Raw genomic sequence first — 22,235 nt, 5'->3', positions numbered from 1 at the left:
CCTTTCCATCCTCCCGCAAAATACAGGGTTTGGAAAAATAAGCAGTGTTTATTTACTAACAATGACATAAAATACATCTTAATATATTTTTATTTCTTTACAAATTAAAAGATGCATTGGAAAAAACAAGTGAAGAAAAATGAAAGGTTCATTTATGATTTCATTTCCAACCCCCACACCCCCCAGTATTAATACTAGAAATTAGTATTTGTGGAAGTCTGTGGTTGCTGCACCTTAATATTCCTGGGAAGTTGTTTCTCCTCTCTGGTTAAAAATCCACTAGATTTTTTTGGTTGGAGGCAGTACATGGAGTAAAAAGTTGGCCACATTCATACAAAAATGCTGAAGGTTCTGTCAACTACATCTCTGAGTACACAAGAAGGTTCTCCATTGCAATTTTCATGTTCTCCTTTCTGTGTAGTGATGGGAGGGAAGACAAACTAGCAGCATTAGAAGAAAAATGGATTTATATACATGCTACAGGATACAGAACTAAAACCACAGCCAGATATTTTTCTGATCTTAACAAGGACTTTCCTCTGAAATATCAAGCCCTCTATGATCCACCCACATCCTTCCTTCTGCTTTTAGTGCTACTGGCATCTTAAACTCCTGGGTATTATCAGAACACTTAAGTGTTCAAGCTAAAAGGTACCAGTCCCCCCCTTCAAAAAGCAAATAAACAAAGCCCTTAGAATTCTGAATTTGATTCACACTCACTCCCTCTTTCCCAAGGAGTCATCTCACCCACCCTTGCAGAATGGAGCAGCAGAGTGGCCAAAGTGGATGGGTTCATCTGTCTGAGGTATTTTAGTTTAACAAACAGGCTTATAAAAAGGTTTTGTGCAAGCTGATCAGTAAGGTAGAATGGGGGGGTGGGGGAAGGTATAAACATCCAGTAATGAAGCTCTTCACTATGGCCCAGATGCCCTCAGTAACCGAAACCAGGTACTTGCAGTACCTACTACAGTACAGTCTACTTTTAAATTTTTGCATCTCCTTCCCTGTATCCCAGGGTACAACTCAGTCTCAAGCCTGCATTGGTATAAATCAACTTCCTACACGTTTGCTATGATTCACAATGATACAGTTGAAAATGACTGCTTCCTCATCATCCAGTTCCTACACAGCCCTGTATCATTGTCTTCAAAGTATTTCCTGCCCAAGAGGCTTTTGTTTCCCACCACCACCTAGACAGACAGGGAAGTTCTTCAGGAGAGGCCATGGAACATGGATGGAGTGGGATACTACAGAGCCATGCAATAAGGAAAGGAGTCACCACACACACTGCCAGGAAGCCTCACCTCTGCCCCTACCCTGTTCAGAAGCTGTTGATTGTTGCTCACTGAACTATTTATTCCTCACTCCATCACAGATCTGCACAGCAACTTCCAGTCCAGGGAAGATGGTGGAAAGAACTCTGCCTTGCTTCCTCCTGGTTTACCACTCATTTCCTTTTTCAGGGATTGCTGGTTCAGCCAGCCAGGTGCTACCTCTCTGCTCTGAGACGTCATGCTTCCCTCTTAAGAGGAGACACAAAATGTTTTGGTTGTTTCAGCTCCCACTCCTTGACTTGCCCCTTGTCCTCCCTACCTGCCCATCCTCCTCCTCCTCCTCACACTTGGAGCATGCACACGTGCCCATACAAACACACAGCAACTACCAGAAGTTTGGAAGAGTTATCGCTTTTTCACCCAAATGTTGAATCATGTACAGTGAACTGAAAACAAAACAAAACAAAAAAACCCCAAAAAACTACATTCATTAGGACAGGATTAGCGAGCATGGGGTGGGGTGGAGGGGGGTGAACTCCTGCCAACCACAGGAAACAATTTTTAGATACAAGTAAAAGACCTGGTATCAAAAGCCTTTTTTGTTTGTTTGTTTGTTTAGCCCTCACCAGGAAAATTTTTTCATCTCTCTTACGGGACTGGGAGAGGTTGAAAGGATTTCTGCTTATGCAATGTGTATTAAAAATTATGGAATTGTACAGATTTCTATGTTGTCCTTTTTGAGGGCACTGGGCCTTCTGATCAGGTCATTAGTGGAGGCTGAAATGTCACTGCTGAGTTCCAGCACCACTCCCTCCTTTAGCTCAGTAGCTGCCGAATCTCCTTGTGCATGTGACACAGGAAGTCCACATATGAAGCTCCCCCATTCAGGCTCTTGTCCTCCACTAGAAAGTGTTTGAACAGCATTTCCAGCTTATCTTCTTGCTTCACTATTATTAACTATGAAAAACACAAAACAAGAACAAAACCAGCAGTCAGTAGTTAGCAGAATTAACGTTCTTGGGGGAAAAAAGAAAAAAAAGAGCAAAAAAGCTGAATAGCTCTAAAAGGCAAAGATAGATAACCAGAATTACAGCATATGCAGTTTATGTGCTTTGACTTCTGTAAATAAACTGGGTTAAGTCTCAATCCTTTCTAAATGAAAGGGAAATAACTTGTATGTGGTTTGTGAAGTCATATATTGCAATGGGCTAGAAAGAAAATGAGGTTTAGAACTACAGTAAGCACAGAACTCCAAACCAGTCACAACATTTTTCTTCAGATCCTTGAAAACTTTACGTTTGAACTGCATTTATGGAAGAGTAAGTTCAGCATTGCAGCATCACCAGGAATCATCTGCTTTGCTAGGAGGGAAGGGTATTTAAGCTCCAAACAGGGGACAACATTCTTACCTTCATGTAGCGAGATCTCTGCACTTGCAGCATGTCAACAATGGATCGGACTTTCCTTGAAAAGGGGTTTTCCAAGACAGGCAGAGCATTCTGCAATGACAGACAGTCAGTCCCCATTAGTCACAGGAACAGCACGAAAACAACTCAGCAGTTTTGTCATAGTACACAAAGGTAGAGGTACTACTACTAGTATACAACTTCCTGTCCTCAACTGGTTAAAGGAGAATATATCATACCAGAATTATCTGTTCCAGTGACTTACAAACTGTTCTCCTCACTGCCAGTGGAAAAGTGGCTTGTCAAATAAAAACTAGGCAAAGAGTGCCCCCACTTTTCCACTAGTTCCACATCTCTGTGCTTCCCTTGTTCCTAGTATGAGAAATGCAACACCGTTTTCTCAACCTGCTTTCTGGTATCAGTTTTGGGTGAGTGTCCCAGACACCAGCTCCCACCCTGCCACCCCTCCAGCTCACCAAGGCGTTGCTGATCTGACTGAAGGCTGACACTCCAAAGAGGTCCTGGAGCAGCCCCTGCTGCACGTTGACTCCCACCCACACAAAGATGTTCAGCCCATTCTCCAGCAGGTAGATGTCACCCTTGCAGAGACGTTCCTCTGAGTTCCGGATTGCTGCTGGCAAGGAGTCACTGTCAACATCTGCTTTGGTCTGGTTTAGAGGGAAATAAAAAGATAAAAAATAAATACAATCCAAGGTTATAAAAGAACAACATCTTATTAAGTCCTGAAAAATTCTGCTGCTAAGACCACACTGTTTTTCTCATTTCTAGGACTCATAGGACTGCAATAGCTGTGACTGAATTGTCACCTTCCCTAGCTTAGTTTTCTTACTGAATGTGACACTGAAGCAGACCAGAGACTCCTGATCTGCAAAAAGGAACATAAAGCTGCTGTGAAATTACACTTCCCATGTTGCCTCCTGCAGTAGGAATGTAATCAGCTGTTAGTATTATTCCAGCAACTATGGCAGTGAAAGGTCGGAAAAGTACATGGAGTTGCCCTGCAACCATGAAAATTACTACATAAAATTACAAGAAGCTTTAGGACTTTTAACAGCTATGAAAGGGTCAAAAGTGTCATCTTTGCCACTAGTCATCTGCTCACAGCTCAAAGAATAAAATCCCCCAGCAAATTCACAAGATGCAGTACAGCATCTATCACTGAGTGGAATCAAGTGAAGCATCCCAACAGATGGCAGCTCCCAAATCCTTCTCAAATCACTTTCCCTTGCTAAAGCACAAATGCCAGCCCTTATGACAAGTCAAGACAGCAGCAAGTCTCAAGCTGTAAAAGAATCTCCTGAATTACTCACCAGGGGCAGAAGCCTGGGATAAAAGAAAACATTTGTTTCTGCCACATCCATGGACGTGACCAACTGACGGATGTAGGCACGGTCATCCGTGGTGACCTCTGGGCCAGGCTGGAGGACGTCACTCTTCAACACACAATTCAAGTACACAGGAAGCAGCTTCATGCATTCAGGGAGGATCAGCTACAAGTCACAAGCAGACAGAAGCTGGTCAGCTGCCTGCCTTGCTGTATAAGCTTCTGCTTGACAAAACGACGCTTGCGTCAACCCCCAGAGCATGGTACAGCTGCCAGGGGTGAAAGCTGACAGTCCCATCACATCATGGACTGCAAAACTAACATAAAACTTTTCCCTCGAGCAAGCAGTGCTTCCTGAGCCCCAGACAGATGTCCAAGAAGCCATGCTCACCTACAGTTTTACTACCAGTCTCTCTACTTCGAGTCTTCTCCTTGCAGATTTCTGCTGAGCAAAGCAATCGGCTGTTTTTTGAGTAGGTTAAGTAGGAAGAAGCCCTCATCACTTTGCATCACCTGATGCACTTGTGAGTCAAGTGAAAGCAGTGGAGTTTACCTGGCCAGCAGAAGAGGGACTAGCACAGTTCTTTCGATAGCAAGCTAGGATCTGGGCACACTGGCTGATCAGAGCATCTCGTACAGCTTTCACTGGACTGCTCAGAACTCCACGATATGCTGCACAGAAAGAGGAGAGAGATGGGTGGCTGTCAAGTGACTCCTGGTGAACAGTTCAAAAAAAATGACACTGCTTTTACAAACTAAATATAAAAAACTATTGTTTATGGAGGTCTTTTTTCCATCCCCTTCAAAACTGTGGGAAAGAGATTATCTGTTCCTACTGAAGATCTGAAGAAGGTCATTTACTCCATCTCATTGCATATTCTTCAACTCTTCTTCCTATGTACTTTAAAATGCATTCAGTCACACTGGGGGCATGGGGTACCATAAAAACTCCTTTTATAGCCTGGCCATCTTTCTTATGATGGACTGAAAATGGAGCATTTCTTACATTTTAACAGCAATAAACATACTCATCTGGTGAAGGGACTCAAGCACAGATCCTATGAGGAGAGGCTGAGGGAGCTGGGGGTGTTGAGGCTGGAGAAGAGGAGGCTCAGGGGAGACCTCATCACTCTCTACAACTCCCTGAAAGGAGGTTGGAGCCAGGTTGGGCTCTTTTCCCAGGCAACTCTCAGCAAGACAAGAGGGCACAAGAGGTCTCAAGTTGTGCCAGGGGAGGTTTAGGTTGGACATGAGAAAGAATTTCTTTACTGAGAGGGTGATCAGCCATTGGAATGGGCTGCCCAGGGAAGGGGTGGATTCTCCATCCCTGGAGATATTTCAAAAGAGCCTGGATGTGGCACTCAGTGCCATGGGCTGGGAACCACGGGGGGAGTGGATCAAGGGTTGGGCTTGATGATCTCTGAGGTCCCTTCCAACCCAGCCCATTCTAGGATTCTATGATCTCTAACTCTCTGCTGGATTTGTCAGCTTTTACTGCAGACTAGAAAGGAGAAATAGGGTTTGCAATTCTTGTTACCAGGTTTACCCTTACCATATTTAGCCAGGTAATTGATGAGGGTGTCTGTCTCACAGTTTCTGTAGAGGTCAGCCAGCTGCGTGCAGCAGTTCAAGGAGAGGTTGTGAATGCGGAGTCGCCGCTGTCCTGCACAGCTTGTGTACAACAGAGCACACTGCAAGAGACAAAAAAATGCCAGGATATAGAAACATGAGGTCCTGCTACAATAAGAAAGGCAGGGTCTGAATATAGATCATTAAAAACTAGGGCTCAGCTGCCTAAACAAAGATGGTTATGTAAGAGGCTCACACAACAAGCAAAGAGCACATGCGTGGAACCAGGGTCAATGAAAAGATAACAAGCAGCAATGTTAGCAGTTTGTACCTTGGAAAAAAGATTGTAGTTTCAAGCAGCCTGGGCCCACCTTAAGAACAAGCATGCTGAAAGGGTAAGGGTATAGTAAGGGGCAGAAAGAAAGAACAGTTCCTCGAAGGAGTGTTTGATCATTCAGAGGGAACATTGTCCATTTGTGCAACTGGCACTCCTCCCAACTCGAGATTTGGTTCCACCTTGACGCAGTTTTGTTGACAATTCTTGACTGAAAACTCCCTTCTTTTCCCCTAAAAAGCCTTCCTGCTCACCTGAAGGAGTGCTCCACTGTCTTCACTCAGTTTGTCATCATGCTTGAATTCCACTGTGATGGTTTTATCACAGTCCAAACCTGCCATCTCCACATCAGTTGTGTTACTCATATAGAAAGCTCCAAAAAAGTCAGTTGCTCGAATACCTATCAAAAAAAAAAAAGAAAAAACCCAACATGAACCAAATTTTTCAACAGAATAACACCACAGACAGCCTCTGGAGCCCTGAAAATCCTGTGTCTGTGACACTAACTTATCTTGACAGACTTCAGCAGCGAGCTTTGCTCAGGCTTGACAAAAGTCTTAGAATTTCCAAGATTTAGCAGAGCTTTTTGCATATCCTGGTCTCAGGGTGTTTTAAAATAGGGAAAAATCTGTTACTTCCCATCCTACATGCCTGAAGTAGTACATTTAGGACTCTCCATGCTATCACCCACCTGTGCTGGTACGGACTCTCATGACAGCATCAAATCCCACTTCTTTCTGGACGTCTCTTCTCAAGTCATTTAGGAACCTGTCCTGGTCTGTCTCCAGCTGGAAGAGAAGCAATAATTCAGGTTTGATACTCCCATAAGGCAGAGCTGCTCCATAAACCACCATCTCATTTCAAACCAGATACAATCTCCTGCAGTCTTTCTCTCCAAACAAGCCAACAAACTCAGTGCCCTGCTCAGAAAATATTGTAAAGGTAACAGCACAGCTTTTCTTATTGCTGTTGTTATTGGAGATATTCTGTTTAAAGACACAAGTAATTTATTTCCAAAGTAGTACTCATTCACTGGGGTTCACACAACAAAAAAACCTCATAACTGAACCATAATTCTTATTTTTATCATATATCAGACTGAGCCAATGTCCCTCTTACCTGGAAATATGCATATTTATAAATGGAGCCTCCTGTCTGGTAAGGTACCACACCAAGTGTTGCCACATCTAAATACTGGTTTGGAAACAGGAACAGATCCACACAGCAGCCCTGGGCCACACAGTCCTTGGCCAAGTTGTTGTAAAAGCTTGTCTGTGGTTGAAACAAAGTCTGAGAAAGGAAGTCAGAGATGAGATCAGAAGTTTGTTGTAAGGAAAGGAAGGAGAGATCCAGTTCATTATCCTAGACAATGCACATCTAGACATTAAATCTCTCTTTGGGGAAATTAGAATCATATAAATTCATATCAACCATATAAATACATATAAATTCATATCAACCATATAAATTCATATCAACCATATAAATTCATATCAACCATATAAATTCATATCAACCATATCAACCATATAAATTCATATAAATTCATATAAATTCTGACCCTGCCTTTGAAGAATTGTTGAAATATTACAAAAATGACTACACATCTTGCTTAATTCTAAATTCAGCACATGTACACTCATCCAGATATGGATGGTTATTTTATGAATGGTTATTTATATATGGTTATATTTATATATATTTATACATATATATATATTTATATATGGTTATTTTATCCTGTGCAAGAACCTACACCTACCTCTTCCTGTTCTCATACCAGAGCTGTCCTTATGTCAAGTCTCCACAGCTCTGCACCTTTATCTTTTGTTCTCAAGCAAAGTTAAGAGATTAGCTGGGATGGTTACATTATTTGCTACCCCTTGACACTTTCTTCAGGTTGATTCAGAGTTACTTCATCCCATATAGAATATAATATAAATCTGTTACCATCAGCATCACTCAAACCATTATTACCTTCTCCTTATCTGTACTGATCAGTTTCTTATCATCCCTGTTCTTCAGCTTCCCTGGGGCCTCTGCAATGGGCAGAGAGGTGTGGAAAATGAAGAGCTTGCCAGCACACTCAGCTGCCTGCAGGGAAGTGAGTGCAACAGCACAGGTTAGAAACAATTTATAAAAAATAGAGGGGAAACCTTACCAAGGGAACAGTATATACAAGAAGGAATTATATCACGTGTTTAATTATCTGGATCAAGCACTTGGATGGAAGAACTTTAGGAAAAGTTTACTTGGTTAGCACGTTGGTTTGGGATTGCATTTTCTCCTTTTATTTATGATTATACCAAAGCACAGGATTACAAACCCACCACATTACAGAACTCTTCAGTGAGACATGACAGACTTCAGCATTTGGTTTTAACACTGGAGGATTTTTTTTTAATTATTAACTTCTGTAAAACCCTAAAATAACCCTGCTTTGCTTGTTCAAAGCAAAACCCAGCCAGATAACTGAGAATAAGCCACATCTTATATTTTAATTATTAAAATAATAAAATTATGAAAAACACGAAAGTATAGAGAACAGCCAGCTAGCTACCTAACAAAACATAGGTACATGTACTTGAAGAATGAGCCAAGTACTCCCTACAGGCCAGTGATCTGCCACAGGGAGACTTAGAGAAAGCTTTGGAATAGTCTTTACTTTGGAAATACTTTGCTAACAGAAAAACAGAAAATAGTCTGCAACAGAAAAGCTTTGGAATACTCTGCTAACAGACATTATGAACTTTTAAGTACTCAGACTGAAAACAAGTTGGCACCACAATGCAGTTACTAACCTTCAGAGCCTCCAGCCCTGCTTGAATCACAGGTGCAAAAACAGTTTCTGTTTCTCTAGTGTCTGCAAACATTTCAGGAATCTGATCCAGCAAACTAGCAAAGAACAAGAAAAAGGAGGAATTCAAGATCCCACTTCACTGGGAAAGCCACACAATTGCAGCTGATGACCCACAAGACTAAGGTGGCTTAAACACAAGTCCCTAACATGCCTGTACATTTGCAACATTTTTACAGTATTTGCTAATTACACACCAGGACAGACATTTTCTTTAAATACGCAGTAGCCAGGTCTAGTTCCCAAAACATAGTCAGCTACACACCACATCTTAACTACAGTTAAAGTATCATGGTAATCAATTTGCCTAAACTTTGCTAATTGCTCTTCCCTTCTAGATTTTACCTTTTCTTCCCCACTTTTCTCCACAGAATCAAGATTAGGCAACACTTTGAATTTTCAGTTACTTACTGGAGCAGTGCTTCAGTATTTGAAATAGATTTCATTCTGCATCACTCTAGTTGTGTTTTGTTGTGTTCTCTCCCAAAGACACCCTTCTGCTCTAAATCCCCTCAAGTCTATCTTCTGCCCAGATGGACTACAAGCTAAATAAACCCTTATCCCACCAATTTTCCTGTCCTGCTTTGCCAGCTTAATCTCAAAGGGTGCAGGAAGTTAAAACACACAAAGTGACTTTTGGGTGAACAGCAGGACAAACACTTTTACCCCACCAAACAAGAACTTTGCTAGCCACACTGTAAATAATTTCTCCATTACCTGGTGATAACTGTCCTGGATTCATTCACATTCACCAGAAAGCCATCAAGGAGTGGCACAAACATATCTGCCACATCTGAGACAACCATCATTTGTGGCTGGGCCAGAGAGCTCTTCACATTATAGAAGTGTAAGACTTTGTTGTAGGTGACAAAGCCAACTCGAATGGCTGATTCCTCCATGTTGCCTTCCCTGTAAGAGAGAGACTGGTCTTCAGATCTAAGGAGACAGGGAAATCATTACACAGAACCTAACCAAGGAAGATCCACAGGAAAAAGAAAAGGAAGGAAAAATTATTTTCACCCAGAAGAATTTCCAGAAAGATGTTCTGCTAGGCAGTTTCCTAAAGAAAAGCTTGGTAGGATTATAAAATACTTTTGAAAATTTCTACCTATTTTTTAAAAGGGAAAAAGTGACAGTTTCCCCCACTTTGAGTGGCTACAGCAGTACACAATATACCTACCTGGGCAGGTAATCTAGAAGTGACTTCAATTCTTCACATATTAGCCTCACTAAGCCACTCTTTACAGCATTGTAAGACACATCAATCATGAAAATGAAAGCAGGTGGACTGGGAAACTTGTTATTCTGTGGAGAAGAGGGAAAAAGTCACCTTGTGTCACCTGTTACGTGCAGCCCACATAAGAGCTCTGTAGCACAGACAAATGAATGCTGGTCAGAACTCCTAACAGCTTTCATGTACTTCTCTACAGATGAGCAGTAGTTTTTTTCAAATCATTGCCCCATTCCTGCCCAAGACAGGCAGGGGAACACCCTGTGCTTGGAAGGGACTGGTATTACATGTCCCACACTGATTTTGCCAGGGAGAACAGGGTAGTTGTAACCAGATCACCCATTACACAAACCCCAGCAGTAAACAGGTGCCACTGTACCTTGCAATAATCAACTGTTGCTAGAAACTCATAAGAGCCCAGGGACAGCTCGGGTCTGTCATAGAAGTCCACTCGCTTCCCAGTATGATCCAAATGCTGGAAGTACTGGGGTGGCACTGGGGAAGGAAAAAACAGGTCAGTTCAGTAACACATCCAGGCTAAACACTGTGACTAGAGAGCTAAGATGATGACAGCTCTTTCAAATAAAACTCCAGGAAAGCTACCTAGCACCCTCTGCTAGCACTCAAGTATCACTGAGAATACACATGCAATTCCAGAAGCATCCCTAAAGCCCAGAAATACAAACTGCTCCCAGTGTGCCCCATGCTCCAGGAGGCACACTCCACAGCCACTGTCATCCTTTCCTTGAGTCTCCTTTCAATTCTCAGTGTAAGAAGCACCTCAGCAATGGCACTGCCACATGCTGGTAGGGTTCTTCTCAAGGGTTCAGTCCAGAGGAATAATAATAATAAAATTAATAACAACAATAATAACAACAATAATTTAGTGTAAATAGTAATAAATAACTAAGAACTAAAAATAATAAATAAAATCTTGTGTAAAGATTAAGAAATGACTAAGAGTTTGAGGGAAACTACAGGCTACAACATTGCTGGCTCAGTTCAGCCTTACTGAAAGATGGAGCTCCTTATTTTGCTGTGTGATTTCCCCTTCTCATTCCCTTTCCCTGCTGCACAAGAGTAAAGCCTTCCAGACCCTCTCAGCCTGCCCTAATCCTTGGGTCAGGACAGACAGGCTGCTTCCTGCCCTGGATTGTGACAGGAAGAACCCCAGGTGTTACCAGACACAGGGCTTAGTGCTTTTGTGCTGGTACCAGGCACCAGATGGCAAAATAGGAGTTAAGTTTTCACCTACAAAAGTCAGCTGCCAAAAAACCCCAAGCATTTTCCTTCTGCCCCCAAAGCTACATCAGAGTCCCTCTTGCAGGATTGCTAGGGTGACAACAAGCATTCTGCCTCTGTAGCTCCAGGGGAGAATCAAATCATCTCCAATAACAGTACACACCACCTTTAAACATTAAAAGTTTCAACAGTTCCAAAGAAAACCAAGTGATATTTTTGGAAGTATATAAATCAGCACCTAGCACTTCTCTCCTCTCTCTCCAAGCACACAGCCAGTGCAAGCTAATTACCTGATTGGTTTTGCAGAGCAAACAGAAATTGTTCTCAGGTATTAGGTACAGGTACACTGCATTTTCACAGCACTGCTTCCATCAGCAGTCTCTGAGCAGCCCTCCCTTTTCTGCCCCTGCCCAGTTGTTGCAGGTACAGTCATTCATAGAGCTGCTGAGTGAGCATGCAGGCTGAATGTCACCAGAAAAATAGGGTTTTGTTGGTTTGGGGTTTATTTTTGCAGCTTGGCCATTTTAACCCCTGTCAGCTTCCCTTTTCTGTTTGTACAAACAGTTGTACAGCACAGCTGAGGTGGTGAGAACAAACAGTTCATTAAAAGCCACCCCTGCTACCAAACCAAACACTCCAAACATCACCACTGGGTTTGCTGTCCCTGTGCCTTCAAAACTCATCCATGGGTGTCCTGCTATAAAGCTGCAAATAGTGAATTCTGCTTAAAAGGAAGCAGGTTTTATATTAATTAGAAGAGCAACAAAGATTAACTGGTGTACACTGAACACTCCTATTCAGCTGCAGAAGATTTAGCTGCAATCTCATCTCTAAGCAGTGTTTAATCAGGCTTTGTGAGCAAAAAAAAAAAAATCCCAACTTATGCTACTGACTAGATGTATCTCTCAATCTGTCATAGAAAAATGTACATTTGAAATACCCTATGGCAACAGCATAAATAATCTTTCAAACCACCAGAAATCATCCCACAAGTACCTCATGGTATAAAAATCAGTACAGTCATACTGCAGTGCAATAAGCACCTACTTCCTTGGAGCATGATATCAGAATTGAGCAAATATGTTTTATGATGAATTTTGTTGTTTTTTTTTGCAAGACTAAACACACAATAAAGCACTGTGAGCATTATAAATGATCATAACATGAATTGTAAATGATCATAGCATACATTAAAAATGATCATAACGTGATTTTTTTTTTTGTGCCTGCATCATGTTCACAGATGACTCCAACAGAGCCCAGACACTAATTTCCAGAAGAAACCTTACCCTCAGTGACACAGCTGCAGAAACAGCACTGGAACCTCCTTCCACCCTCAATGAATTGCATAAAAGGGCACATGTAAGCTTTGCACCTATTGCACCGGACTGGACCCGACTCTCCATGGTCTACCAAGTAAGGGAGGTTCTGTGGGAGCAGGGGAAAAAACAGGAAAGAAAGGTCACAGGGTGAGAAAGAAGCTTTCAGCTCTGCAATATGTGAGGTCACAACCTCCACAGCCCCAGAAAGGCTGTGATGACCTCGTGGGAGTGAGCACACAATTCATGCTTCCCCACAGGTTGTGTTTTAAAAGCTCCTCTGCCTACTTTTACCTTGTAAAAAACAAAAAAAAAGCTTTTTGACAAATTAGAAGCCAGTCCCTGCATTCCATATGTTCAAGAAGATAAAGTATCCTGACTATCTTCAAAAATTTCAGCTGATAAGACTTATTTTTGAATTCCACCATAAAATCCAGTGTATCTGGAAGTTCTGCTTGTCTCAGCCCTATTGTATAGCAAGTCCTCCCATCTGTTACATTTATATCATTTTCTAACTACTACTGATAATGCACTATTTATGCAGCCAAGCCAGAAAGAGACCCTTGGCAACTTCTGCAGCTTCTCAACCTCAGAACAAGCAGGGAGCTCTTTAAGATTAAGGCAGAACTTGTACAAGCTACATTCAGAGTTCAAAGCATCTGTCACAACTAAGAACTGAGCTCCCAAGAAAGTTTAACCATTTACTTTTCAATTTGCTGACACCAAATGTGTCCAGTCTTTGTTTTCTGAGTCACACCAAACCTCTGATCTTGCCTAGGACACAACATTTTCATTCAGCAGGAGCCAAGCAAATGCTGCAGGCACTTTTTTCCTGTCTGTGCCACAGATGTGTCAGTTCTCCTTTTCAGCATGAGAACCCCACTCCTGATGTACAAAAACACAAAGGCTCTGAACCCCCAAATCTTTGCTTTCTGAACTGTGCATTAACAGAGTGCAAAGGTCCTGGACGTGGCACAACCAGGTGCTGAATTTTCACATATTCTGAGTTTACCTGATGCTGTGTTTTCATGAGACAGTTATTCTCTTCAGTCCTATTTACAGTCTTAGTGCTCTGAACAGCTGAGCCTTCATCTGTTGGAAGGGTCCCCTCCACAGGGAGTTTGCTCTTGCTGTGAAGAACTTCCCAGTGCTAGAAGCTGACTGGTCTCCAGGGCAATTTTCCATCCCTAGCCATGTTTTTTCTGGATATTACAAGTGTTTGTTCAACACATAAAGACACCAGGAGACTGAACAACCAGCTGTTTGTAAAGCTCCTCCACAAACTGTGCAGCTCCACAAGCCTCTGGGTTTCTCAAACAGGAAAATGTTCTCCTGTTGTGCTCCTTTTACACTCCAGCCACAATACAGGAATTAACTTCACAGCTCAAGTTTTATCACAAACCACTTAGGGAACATCAGTAAATGCAACATGATAAAACCTCCCTGAAAAGCCCAGAGGATATTCCTTTCCTCAGCAGATGCTGAAATTAAGCTTAACAGGGCAGAGATCAAACACATGTATTTCAATTTAATAAGTTTGTCTCTATGCCACTGTTGCAGGCAGGCTAACACCACACAGCAGCCAGAGTACATAAAATAATTTCACTACTTGACACCCTAGAGAAGAGTTAGCATCACTCATTAGTAACCATCTAAATGCTTCAGGCCAAGAAACAAGTTGAGATCAACTGGAAACCTCTGCATTTGGGACCATCCTTGTATTTTGGCCATTTGGACACAGTGCTGGACAGTTACTTGTAGAAAAGCTGAAGTTAGAGCCATCAAATGTGAAATGTTTTGAACACAAAGTGAGTGTGTAAACTGCAGAGAGTTCTCACCTCCTCTGGGGGTAGAGTAGCCAGTGGTTTTATGACAGCAGCTAGGGGGACTTGGGACTGTTTGGCCATGTCTGAAGTGCAGGGAATATTGTAGGATGTGCATCTGATGTAGCGGGGGCTTGCGTTACCTGGGCAACAAAGGAGAAATCCCCAGACACTTCAGTACAGGTTTATGGTAAAGACTAGAAACAAAAATGCTTTCAGTTGTGTTGTTAAGCTACAGAGACTACAAGCTTATCTAAAACAACAATTTGTTTCCATCTGTGCAAAACTTCAGTTCCAAACAAACTGCCTCTATAACTAACAATATATAATAAACCAAGCTACCATGACTGCAGATCCACTCAACCCTCCCAAAAGTCCTTCCTGGTTCACTCCTTCTGCAGACTGAAGAAGGACTCCAGGCAGAAAAAAGCTCACAGACATTTCTACCACTTGATTCTGTAATTTTAGCTGAAAAGCAAAATGCTTGATTGCAGAATCAGATTGTGAAGTCTAAGGGAGCTTTAGATCTCTAAAAACGTGTGGGAAATCAGAAGATGAAATATCCTCTCTCTAGGAAGCCCACAGACCAACGGGCATCCCACTTGATTTTAAAAGGTTCAAATTTTATTGCTAGCAAATTTCAGCTAATTGCTGTGATACAAATCACCAGAAGGGCTTCACTTGCTGCTTTCTGATATCCCTCTTCACGCTGCTCCCAGACACCTGCCTTGGAAATCATTTTTATTTGTGAATTGGTTACCAGCTGCCAAACACTCAGGAGAATCTAAACCTTGATCAGACCAACACAGGACTTGAAACTAAGTTTCTGTTGGTAAAACACGCACCCTCAACCACTGGAATCACTTTTCCTTTAAAGACATAAACGGTCCTATCACTTTGGAGCTTGTGTTTTGTTTGTTTGGTTAGGAAACTATTTTACCTTGATCCTTGACCAAGAAATTTGTTGTAACAAGAGGTGGGACCTGCCCTCTCACTCCAGTGACAAAGGGTTCTGACCCACGGTTATTTCTGTCATCTTCAATCACTTGAATCTAGGATGGAAAACACCACGTTAATATCTGGAAGTTTGGTTACAAAGTACTGTAAAATACAAAACTCAGCTCTAAGGTGGTGAAAAGGGGACCTGAGGCAAACATCACTAAAAATAAGAAATCTAAAGCAAACAAGTTTTGTCAAGCAGTTACCTCTCAGTTTGACTTTGAACAGTACTCAGTGACTAAAAACTACAAGTTACAAATCATTTTTTCCCCAAATATTTTGAGTGGCAGCTTACTTTGTGTTTTAAGGCCTGATATGAACTCATAAAAGCCAGATAGATCAAGAAAGGAATTTTCTTTTTTTTTTTTTTTTGCAGTATTCTCCTGCATCTTACTGTTCCCAGGTAAATTAAAATTAGAAGCCTCTGTAACCTTGGTCTGAAGTTCTACAGATAACCTGGCTCTTCCTTTCTGTTATGTTCCAGAGTTTTCATAATATGCTTTCATTTCTAAGCACTGTAACTCTGACCTAAAGAAAGATGCTTGCAAGCTGGGCTGGAAGTCTGCTGCTCCATGGTGCTCAAGAGTCTGTGATTTCCTTGACTAAAATACCCACTGGCCTTTGCATAAGAACAGAGACCTGTAGTTACCCATAGTTTTAACAACATTTCCATGCTGGTGGCTGAACAAAAGCACTAAACCCAGCAATCACTCTTCTGATCTCATTTGGCCACCAAACACATGTGCCTCTGCTTGGAGTCAAGTGTGAAATGCAGGATTTTGCAGAGCAGAACTTCCCCCATTACTAAAGATTCCAAGTTGCCAGCAGAAAGCCTCCCGTAGCACCAGAGGGTGACTCCTCTAGGATAAACCTAGTCCCAGTCCAAAAGTCTGCAGGCTGACTGGTGTTGGGGACTTCACTGAAAAGTCTGCAGGCTGACTGATGTTGGGGACTTCACTGCTGGTGTCTGCTTTATGACCAGCTTTGGCTAAAGGAGGAAGAAGTGATACAAGGGTAAGAAAGTCAAATGTGTGGTTTTTCTTCCAATCCAAAAGGTAGCTGCTTTTTTTTCCCCTTTACTTAGGTAAGATTCTCTACACACAAGCATTAAATTTCCAAATTTAATGGTTGTGTATGAGCACAGATAATGAGAGAATGCTGACAGCTCCCCATGCCTCATATTAGCAATTTATATCTGGAATTGACATCAAAACAGAGCAGTTCATCTGCAATTTTAGAACTTCAAAGCATCAACTGGTACAGCATCAAGAACAGCATTTGAATTCTGCTCCAAACTGGGAGAAAACATGGCTACAAATGCCCATGCTGTGTGTATGTGGACACAAGACACACATGGTACAGTTATGCTGATGGCTCACATGAAAATGCCAGCTGGAATCTGGTGAAGGAAATACACTGAGCAGCAGAAAAAAAGGAAGGGGAGACATTCTTCATGATCTGTTTCTGCAACATCTGCTTTCTATTGCCTCACCATCACAGGAGATTTCCACCTTAAGGTGTAATGTTACTCATTTTGATAAGGCAAGCAGGAGACAGCAAGGAAAGGGTAAAGGATTAAATGATGGAGGGTTAGTGAGATGAAGTTCAGGTTCTGGGCATGCAGAGGTGGTCACCAACACACAGACTACAATTGACATGTACAGCACTTACTGGACTAGGAATTGCATCTGGGTCTATTCTGTGCCTGGGTTTCTGCTGGGGTGGCAGCTCATTAAGTTGCTTTTTTTTAAAAAAAGAGTGCCACGAATTTGAAAAAAAAAAAAAAAAAAAAAAAAAAAGAGAGAGAAGAAAAAAAGAAAAAGGAAAAGAAAAAAAATAATAATAAAACAAAAAGAAACAGTGTTACTTCTCTCTATGGAAATCTGTAGCACTGAAATTAGATACATTTGGATACTGGTTCATGCAAAAGGAAACATCAGGTTCGGCAGCAGACAGGAACCCAAAACCAGCCTTGCCAGGATATTGGGCTTGAGCTCTGAACAAACTGCTAACAGAGGTGGTGGTTCATGTGCTCATTTTGGTTAGAAATTGGAGATATTTGCTTTAAGAACATGCTAAAATGAAGGCAACTAACACAAGCCATCTGAGACCTCATTTAGTGGAAGAGAAGCAGACAAGCAGATAAAGACTTCTTACATTCTAAGAAAAAAATCACAGTCAGAAACTTGATATGAACCTGGAGTTTAAACAGATTTTTTGAACAGCAATAACTTCTGACCAGCACCACATCTAACATTAATTCAAGACTAAGTTACTTTCATAGTTTTGAAGTAAACTGATTGCAAGCACTGCCCTGGAAAGGTTTCAAACATCTGTGGCCTTCTGAGACAGTAAAAGCATCAGGAGGAGTGGAAGGAACAGCACAGTACACTGGTGAAAATTATATTGGCAGGCTTGATACTCCTCATCATTGCTGATCACTCCACAGCACTGCCTGTCCCTCCTCTGAACCTGCATTTTGAAAAACAATCCCAATCTGAGAAACTCTTCATATTTGTCTGAAGCAGTGCCATGAGTTAATGGAACCAAAAAACAAGTGACCAACTAGGATGATTTTGAACAGATTATAAGCTAAGAGAAAGGACAAGCACTACAACCCTCTCTTATTAACCACACTTTAGATATGGATCACACAGTTCATACACTGTCACCTCAAAACCTGGAATTAGTTCACCTTGGAAAATTATGAAGAACACATCCAGAACTGGAGAAACCAGAAAAACAAAGCCCTCAAGAATTCTCCAAACCTACCATAGTACAGAAAAAGACCTGAGGAATTAGAGCACTGATTTGCATAGGCAGTGCCTTTCTTTACTAACCAAGGAAAACACTGCTTCTGGGTTTATTCATAATGGGGGAAAAAAAAAAAAAAAAAAAGGGGGGAAGCTGGATATAAAAGAGCAAAACAAGCAGGAAAACAGTGATGTTCTTTGGAATGAGAAACCTGTTTTCAGATTTGGTCTCTGTAGGTTTGTTTTGTGTAAAGATGCTACAGAATTGTTCACAGTGGTAACCACAAAGCCAGCTTACTTACAGGGCTAGGAATGGAATCTGGATCCAAGCGTTTTGGTGGGGGGGGTGGTCCAGGCTGACTTCCATAATTTGGTGCTCCTGGATAGGCTCCTGGGTAGTTTGGTTGGGGGCCCCTCACCTGTTCAAAGGAACCTTACAAGAAAGGGACAGCAAAATCAAACAGTGGTTCATGCCAGGTATTTTCTCATCCAGCACTTTTCTTGTCATCATCAAAAAAAAAGCAAGAAAAAGGAAGTCACGCGCTTTGCAGTTCCTGGGGATTAAATACATTTATCACAGTGGTTTTTATCACAGTGTTTCAGCTTAGATCTGTGCAGCTCTGTCAATGATCCAACAAACTGATAAAGTCCTCCTTAAAACCAGACTTAAGGCAACGCAGAGTTTTAGCTACCATCTCTATTTTTAGAGTAATATGGCCACAATGCACACTGAAGTCACACACTATGAACATTTCAGTTAAATTGCACAACTGCCTAACAAAGTGCACACACAACAACCAAAATAAGCTGATGGATGAGCCATAATTCCTCAAGCTAAATGGAGTTCCCTCAGACAGTTTTGGGTTGTCTGAAAATACAGTAATAGGTTACTGTGTGATTTGAGGGGAAAAAAAAAAAAAAGAGAGAGACAGTCTCTTTTATTTTCTAACTACCTGAAGTTATTTCATATTATTTTAGTCAAGTTCAGTCAGTTGTGGAATGACAGCATGACCTGTCCCATTGGTGTTTTTACAGTTCACAGTATTTTGGACAGGTGTTTTTTTATTAATTTACCTGACCAGTTGTGCAAAGCTGCATGGGGCACTGGATTCTCAATCATGACACTTGCACATGATTATCCCAGCTATCCATAAGTGTGATTGATTAAAAACCAGCCAGAACTGCTTATAAATCAGGAAGTTTAACTGATATTACTTCTAAGCACATGCAAAAGGTGAAATGCTCTACAAGGAAAAAAAATGTAGTTTTGTGAATTGAAGAAGAAAAAGTAGCAACTCCTTTTCAACATTTAACAACTCCTCTCAGATGCACTGATTATGCACACTGACCACAAAGGCTTTCAAAAAGACAGTGAGGCTTTTTGTCATTTTAAGTCTTTACTTTTTAACATCTGAGGTTGCAGACACAAAGTTGGCATTTTGATGGCCTTCTTGTAGCATTATGACACTAATTACCAAACAACTTTTTGACCAATTAAGCTGGGATTCCCTTAGTTACACTGATCTGATTAAAACCTGCATGACAATTATCTTGGAATGCAACATTCCTTTGTTCATTTTGGATTTGTCCTTCCTACAGGAGGACAGGGAAACCAGAGGGAAGCTTTGAAGAGCAGCCAGGAGCCCACAAGCAACAAACCCGACCCCCAGTTTGCAGCAGAGAGAGAAGAGCTGTGTTACCCAGTTCCTGTAGCAGCAGTACTCACCATTCTGCTGCATTTGGTATCCTGGCTGAGGAGGGTGAGTGGGAGGAGGTGGTCCATGGAGGCCACCCATGGGAGGCCCTGCCACAGCTGATGGAGGTGGTGGTGAGGATACATGATTGGGCTGGGATGTTGGTGGTCCAGCAAGGCTCTGCCCAGGCAGAGGGGGGCCTGGCATGGGAGGTGGCCTGGGGGCCCCTGCAGGAGGGAGGTAAGAAGCAGGTCCAACCCCTGTGTAAGGGGGAGGTGGGGCAAACCCAGGGACTTGAGTGGGTGGGCGCTGCGTTGAGATGGGTTGGGCAGGGAAGGGAGGAGGCTGTGCCAAAGGAGGACCCTGAAACACGGTGGTGGGAGGGGGTCCTGGGCTGGCAGTGTAAGGGGTGTAGAGAGGAGAAGCTGTTGCAATGAAGGTTCCTGAGACTCGGGGAGCCGATGTTGGGGGACCTGGGGGAAAAACAAACAAAAAAAAAACCCCACGTCATTTCCTTCTCCCCTCAAGATGCAAGCAAACCCCCCTTGGCTCCAGATAATTTAAATATATCTGTCACTTCCTCATCTTCAGATGGATTTGCCTAATAGGACCAGAGACCCCCTTGGCTCTAGATAATCTAAATATCTGTCACTTCCTCATCTTCAGATGGATTTCCCTAATAGGACCAGAGACAAACCTTAACTGGACACCCTCCTAAATTGACCACAGAGCTGAAGCTCACCCAAGGGACCTGAAACTTTCTTATTTGACATAATCAGAATGCATTTCAGGATCCAGGGCAAAAAAAAAAGGGAAAGCCAGGAGTACACGAAACAAGAACCACCACAACTACAACTCTGTGCCTGTCTCTTGACCTTAGTTTGTATCTTAAACTCCACACTAAGTTGGAGCCCCTAGTTTAAGAATAGTTTGGAGCTTCATGGTTCTAATACAGAACTAGCACCTTCTCCACTTACCACTGCATTATTTGTGAGGACAATTTTAGACAAACACATTGCTCAAAAGGCTGAGGAATATTGCTCCAAATCTGCATCTCCTACTCCTGATTTTCCTATACAGTCTGTATAGGGCATGAGAGATGCTTGTCAAAAAGTACTTCAAAAGACAAAAACCTACTGTAATCTACAACAATGGGACCCCAGATCTACTACAACAGAACAAAACACCTAAATTCAGTTTACACTGTTTAAGTTTCTTCTCAACTCCCAGCAAAACTCTTCCCATAGGTTCATAGGAGGGTTGGGGTTGAGAGACCTTAAAGATCATCTAGCTCCAACCCTTCTGCCACACAGAATCACTTAGAGTCATTTCAGCCATTTGTGACTTACTGAGCCCCTTTTCCTTTTTATTTATTTATTTTTTGCCTGGGCTGCTGCACAGCAATGGCAAAGCACACACTTTCCAACAGCTTACTTGGGGACAGCCTGGTTTCCTGTTTCACTCCAAGACTCACCCAGCTGAGGAGAAATATTGCTACTCTCTTTTGTTACCCATGTCCTGCAGTGCCTCCTACAATAGCCTCAGTTCTGTTTCTCCCAAGGATGGCTTTTTAGGCAAGGAGATCACCAGTTACTACAGCAGACATCAACAAAAGCAACAAATCATTTCTGCAACTATATTAGAAGCAGCAAAACTGGAAGCACAAATATTTTTAGCCAGTGCCAACTAGTCGCAGTCTCCATGCAGAGCAAGTAGAAAGGATGTACTGTGGAGGGTCATCAAAAGACAACTGCATCTTTTGATGAAAAAAAGACCATTATCTCCTCATTAAGGTGTGAAATTCTTTCCCCTCCAAGTCTAATTATTTTCATCCAGGCCAAGGAGAGGACTCACAATCAGCCCTAATGCTCATTACAGGTCAGTTTTCCCTACTTGAAGGGTAAAGCAGGTTAAGTGAGTAGATTTCCTTTTCAAAAAATTCCAAAAATTAAACTCAATTTTTCCAACTGAACTGCTTTTACATATAACATGATGGGGAGGGGAGAGGAGGGGGGCATCACAGACTCTTCTTTCCAACCTCTCAAGGTTGGGTGCTAATATGGCTAGAAGGAAAAAAACCAATATTATTTCTTGGAGCATTTCTAATTCTTACATCTTGATTGCTAGCTTGGCAAAAATATTTCTTCCTTCAAGCCACAGCTTTTAGAAACATCATTACTCCTAACATATATTTGGTTTCTATGCTATAGCCAAGGAAGCTAAAAACCTATTTTTCCCCCTAAATGGAAGCCTAAGTTACAAAAGTCTTGGGATTTCTAATAACAACCTCCTGGTGCCCAGGGAAATTTTTAATTTGTTCATGGCAATCCTATCCTTTCAAACCTTTTAGTTCTTTTCAAACCTTTTAGTTCTCTCTCAAATAGGAGAC

The 22,235-nt window shown here is 41.9% G+C and overlaps 1 protein-coding gene across 2 annotated transcripts; it reads right to left on the bottom strand.

Moving 5' to 3' along the window:
- Nucleotides 1–28: 28 nt before the first annotated feature.
- On the bottom strand, nucleotides 29–20,355 carry SEC24C (SEC24 homolog C, COPII coat complex component). 2 transcript variants are annotated; one of them, XM_071748088.1, is made up of 20 exons: nucleotides 19,879–20,313; nucleotides 18,455–18,585; nucleotides 17,071–17,139; nucleotides 15,341–15,452; nucleotides 14,416–14,543; nucleotides 12,548–12,686; nucleotides 10,396–10,511; nucleotides 9,966–10,090; nucleotides 9,503–9,694; nucleotides 8,730–8,823; nucleotides 7,906–8,022; nucleotides 7,048–7,218; nucleotides 6,620–6,716; nucleotides 6,183–6,328; nucleotides 5,578–5,716; nucleotides 4,579–4,697; nucleotides 4,012–4,191; nucleotides 3,157–3,348; nucleotides 2,684–2,773; nucleotides 29–2,231 (listed from the first exon to the last, which is right to left on the bottom strand). In XM_071748088.1, exons 1-20 carry the CDS (start codon nucleotides 20,051–20,053, stop codon nucleotides 2,091–2,093), a joined length of 2,673 nt encoding a protein of 890 aa, XP_071604189.1. In that variant the 5' UTR covers nucleotides 20,054–20,313; the 3' UTR covers nucleotides 29–2,090. The 2 variants fall into 2 exon arrangements, with proteins under 2 accessions (XP_071604189.1, XP_071604190.1); XM_071748089.1 differs by lacking the exon at nucleotides 17,071–17,139 and having other exon boundaries at nucleotides 19,879–20,355.
- Nucleotides 20,356–22,235: the final 1,880 nt, after the last annotated feature.

The sequence above is a fragment of the Heliangelus exortis genome, chromosome 7 (genome assembly GCF_036169615.1).
Source record: "Heliangelus exortis chromosome 7, bHelExo1.hap1, whole genome shotgun sequence".
Lineage (NCBI taxonomy): Eukaryota > Metazoa > Chordata > Aves > Apodiformes > Trochilidae > Heliangelus > Heliangelus exortis.
The sequence above is the reverse complement of the archived record's forward strand: the minus strand, read 5'-3'. Positions and strand labels throughout refer to the sequence as shown.

Coding starts and splice junctions, on each gene's coding strand:
- SEC24C (XM_071748088.1), bottom strand. CDS start 20,053: ATGCCAGGCCCCCCTCTGCCTGGGCAGAGCCTTGCTGGACCACCAACA. Junction 9,695..9,965: donor CTTCTAGATTACCTGCCCAG/GTAGGTATATTG, acceptor TCTCTCTTACAG/GGAAGGCAACATGGAGGAAT. Junction 7,219..7,905: donor TCAGTACAGATAAGGAGAAG/GTAATAATGGTT, acceptor TTCCTTTCTCAG/ACTTTGTTTCAACCACAGAC.